Source organism: Balaenoptera acutorostrata, chromosome 3 (genome assembly GCF_949987535.1).
Source record: "Balaenoptera acutorostrata chromosome 3, mBalAcu1.1, whole genome shotgun sequence".
Taxonomy (NCBI): Eukaryota; Metazoa; Chordata; class Mammalia; order Artiodactyla; family Balaenopteridae; genus Balaenoptera; species Balaenoptera acutorostrata.
The window spans coordinates 153,652,058-153,656,677 of record NC_080066.1 but is presented as its reverse complement, the minus strand read 5'-3'; the positions used below and the strand labels follow the sequence as shown (position 1 = coordinate 153,656,677).

The 4,620-nt window shown below is 45.0% G+C and overlaps 1 protein-coding gene across 1 annotated transcript; it reads right to left on the bottom strand.

Annotated features, from left to right (window-relative positions):
• Positions 1 to 3,152: 3,152 nt before the first annotated feature.
• Positions 3,153 to 4,204, bottom strand: LOC103020993 (protein AMN1 homolog). The gene is given in 3 exon segments (XM_057544743.1): positions 3,153 to 3,497; positions 3,804 to 4,063; positions 4,066 to 4,204. Coding segments are annotated over 3 exon segments (735 nt in total). The 5' UTR covers positions 4,196 to 4,204.
• Between the last annotated feature and the right edge of the window lie 416 nt (positions 4,205 to 4,620).

Below are 4,620 nucleotides of genomic sequence, written 5' to 3'. Positions count from 1 at the left end.
CCAGGCCCATCCCAAGACTCCACGGAGAACGAGGCTTCCAAAATAGCTCTGTCATTAGTTCTAAACCACTTGCCTTGACCTGCTTCCTGTTCTACATCCCGACATGTTCCCAGGACTTGAAGGTTCTGATGTCATGACTGACTTCCTGTTTGTGGATTCTACTCATCCCCCTGGTTTGACACCTGGCACCATTCCCTCAGGCTACCTGTGCTTCCTGCCCACCCCGCCTCTGGCCCTCTACACCAGGAAGACCCACCCATGTTCCACGCTGATGGCAGCGTGGAAAAAACCAAGCCAGAGGCATCCCACTTGGTTGACTCTCACCTCGTATCTGCCCCTGCTCTAATTTCCCACTCACTACTTCTTTCAGGGCCAACCTGGGGCTGACCATCCGACTTTGTCTTCTGTTTCCATCCTTGAAATCATCCCTTGGACTTGACCATAGAATTCAACTCTTGTTTCACCTCTGGGCCTCTCTCTCCTAAGCTTTGCTTGTGACTCTTCGTACTTACAAAATCTTCAACTAAACCCAGCGCCAGCCAGCTCTTGGAAATGTATTAGAGTGGTGCTAGCTGCTGTATCAAACAAATCCCCAACATTTCAGTGGCTTACACCATAAAAGTTTATTTCTCACTCACATAACAGTCAAAGGGGAGTTTTCCTGGCCTTAAGGCAGGACCAAGCCTCCTTCCAACTGTGGCTCTGCTATCCTTGAAGGTCTCAGAACCCTCTTTATCCAGCTAATGGGCAGCAAAAAGGAGAGAATGGTGAGGAACCCCTGCTTCTTCACTGCCTTCCAGCCTGGAATTGACACATGCCACTTCCCCTCACATTCCCTTGGTGAGAGCTTACCATGCGTTCCCACCTAAATGTAGGAGGAGATGGGAAGTAGAGTCTGGGTGTGAGGTACCAATGCCCCAGTGACAGTGTCTGCAAGGGAAGGGAGAGCCTGAGTTTGGGGAGGGCAACTGGCCTTCTCTGCCACAGCACTCTGTCCAAGCAGAGGCCCACAGAGCTGTTTCCCTGGCTGAGCTGGTTCTAGTCCCCATTAAGTGTGGGAAGGAAATTGTACATGTTTCTCCAGGATTATAGAACTCTCCATGGCAGAACTCTCCATGGCAACTGACAAAAACCCAAATCTGCCTAAGGAAAAAGGGCATTTGTTGGCTCTCATAACCGGGAAGTTCAGGGAATGAGGTGGCCTAAAGTGCAATTGGACTCAGACCCTTAACCGTGGATATTAGGTTTCTTTTTCTCTTTGCATTTCTGTATCTTGACTGAGGCCCCTCTATCCTTCTGTAGATTTTCTCTATGTGACAGGGAAGGAGGCTGACACCTGCCCTTGCATCACCTCCTCCCAATTCCATGCTCTAAAAGGCAAAGGCCACTTCTCCTCCAGCTTCAAGCTTTAAAAACCACAGAGAAGTCTCTGATTGGCCTGGCAGGGGCCACAGGCCTACCAGGGAGACAGATGAACTGTGAGTTCCTTTCCTAGCACATTGGAGTGGGAGCAGAGCAGCTTACTTAGGGAAGCAGGTACTGCAGGACAGACAAAGCAATGCATACATAAACCTTAGACAGCACAGCAACTGACCATACCTCTGTGGCCAGCTCAGACCCTGGGCCTCAGTGCAGGTCCCAGGGAGCAGCCCCTTGAGACCAGAGCACACTCATTCTACACTGTTTTAGTTAAAGCCATAGTTTCCATAAGAGTTAATAGGATCTTCATGACTTTCCATGAATTCACCAGAGTTGGAAAAAGGCCTGATGATGTTTCTTTACAAGACCTGAAGGCCTTGCAAGTTTCATCAAGTTCCATCAAAGGGATATATTTACATAATGAAATATCATTGGAAAATTTGTGTTTTTCAGGCAAGAATTCACTTCAAATGCTGAAGCATCTCCTTTATTCATCCATCCAACAAATAATTATTTGCCCAGTTAAGAGTCAGGTGCTGGACATGCAATGATGGATCAGTTCAAGTCCATGGCCTCACCAGGCTTAGAATCTCTGGTATATAAGCAAACACAGTTGAGGTAAAATGTGACACCATGACCAAGTCTTTAAGATAATATTGTTACATAAACAAACAAAGATACCCTGAATCCAGAGTGTAGAATCAAGAGATTCTCAAGAATGGAAGAAACTCCTGATATGCTGAATAAATGAAGGTGGGAATCAGGAGAAAACAGCAGTCAGAATATCTTGGAGTCATGATGTATGGCAAAGCAATTTGGAGTGTAGGTATCACTGGTATGCTACCTTGCAGGTGTGCCGTTGGGACCAGCCATCCTCTAACTCTTTCCTTGATTGCTACTGAGTTTTAGTTGGAGATTTTTTCCCATGAACACACATTTCCAATTTTTTATTAAGTCAATGGCAATTGTTTTACATTTTCAGAAACTTATAATACCATTATGCAAAGTAAAGAAAACCAATACAGTCTAGCTCTTGATTCTTTTAATAAACTTTTTATTTTTGACTTTTTTTAAAATTTTTATTTATTTATTATTTATTTTTGGCTGTGTTGGGTCTTCGTTTCTGTGCGAGGGCTTTCTCTAGTTGCGGCAAGCGGGGGCCACTCTTCATCGCGGTGCGCGGGCCTCTCACTGTCACGGCCTCTCCCGTTGCGGAGCACAAGCTCCAGACGCGCAGGCTCAGTAATTGTGGCTCACGGGCCTAGTTGCTCCGCGGCATGTGGGATCTTCCCAGACCAGGGCTCGAACCCGTGTCCCCTGCATTGGCAGGCAGACTCTCAACCACTGCGCCACCAGGGAAGCCCTTTTTTGCTTTTAAAAATACCTTTACTTAGAATTCTCCTAATGTTTATCCATATTGGTAAATTTCTCTTATAGCAGTTCAAACATCTAGGTAGGAGAAGGAAATTTCCAGGGAAAACAGGTAATTTAAAACTTTGTTATTTAAGAAACAAACACATTACCCTCCCCAAATACATCAGAGGGCATGCTAGGATTGCCATTTCAAGAACAATCACTCCTCAAACAAACTTAAAAATAATAGCACTATTAAAATGTTTAAGAGTCTGGTTAACTTCAAAGCATAAATCATATTATTGGAAAGCCAATCTCTACATCATTGTTTCCTGGGAAAGTAGTATGAAGATCATAGCTTTGATAAGCTTCAATAAGCATCAATATACAGTCCACATCACTTGCTTTAGTTTGTTTGGACCTACTAATTGCTCCAAGACTTCTCGTGAATGGTCTGTTATCAGGGGGCATCCGTGGAAGAGTAATATACATATCTGAGGACAGCAAGTAAGGACAGCTTCTACAGCCTCATCAGTCACATTCACACAATACCCCATATGAGTTACCTCTAATTTCTTGGCACAAGGTCCACTAACAAGCAAAACCACACCACTGTGAGATACCTGAGTAGCTGAAAAATCAACACTCTGCAAAAATGGGCAGCTTTCTCCTAATGTCTGCAAGGACACATCAGTAATATCTAAGCAGCCACCTAAATCAATGATCTTTTTTTTTTTTTTAATTTCGTTTATTTTTGGCTGCGTTGGGTCTTCGTTGCTCTGTGCGGGCTTTCTCTAGTTGCTGCGAGCGGGGGCTACTCTTCATTGCGGTGCGCGGGCTTCTCATTGCAGTGGCTTCTCTTGCTGCGGAGCATGGGCTCAGGCGGTGTAGGCTTCAGTAGTTGCAGCACGCGGGCTCAGTAGTTGCTGCACACGGGCTTAGTCGCTCCGCGGCATGGGGGATCTCCCCCGGACCAGGGCTCGAACCCGCGTCCCCTGCGCTGGCAGGCAGATTCTTAACCGCTGCGCCACGAGGGAAGTCCCTAACTTTAGCAGCCGGCAATTGAGTGCAAGAGCAAGGACTCCTTCATCAGTGAGATTGAAGCATCTTTTCAAAGAAGCTTCGTGCAGGTAAGAACAAGGTGAAGCCACAGCTTTTATTCCTTTTGAAGTTATGGAAATTCTGTTTTCTTTTGAGGAATTTAAATTTAACTTCTTCAGTTTTCTGCAGTTACATATGTGCAGGAGAGCAGTATCTGAAATATCACAGCTTTGCAGATCTAGAGTTTGGACTCAGGATGTAAAATCTCACTGATATTTCAATTTGTTATCTGCCCCTGCACGCTCATTATTTTGAACAGTCTATCTTTTATGTTGGGTGGCAAAGGCTTAATGTCTGTGATATATCTAGAAATATTCTTCATGAAGCACCAAAGGCATCCTCTGCGGGCTCGGCATCTCGGCCGCCCTCGGGAGCCTCTTCCGCGGTCCCGGGCCACCGAAATCCAGCCAGAGACCATCTGTCAACTCCTGCCCCGCGCGAGACGCTATTTTTGACTAATTTTTGATTTACAGAAAAGTTGCATAGATAATACAGAGAGTTTCTATATATCCCTTGCCCAGTTTCTCCTAACAGTATATTTGTCAGAACTAAGAAACTAACACTGGTACATTACTATTAACTAAACTCCCTACTTTATTCTGATTTCACCAGTCTTTCTGCTAATATCTTTTTTCTGTTCCAGGATCCAATCCAGAATACCACATTGAATTTTGTAGCTCTTGTTTTTTAAGGATCATTATTTGTTAGGCATGGGTCGACTCTGCCTCTTTTCTTCCTTGCTGCCAA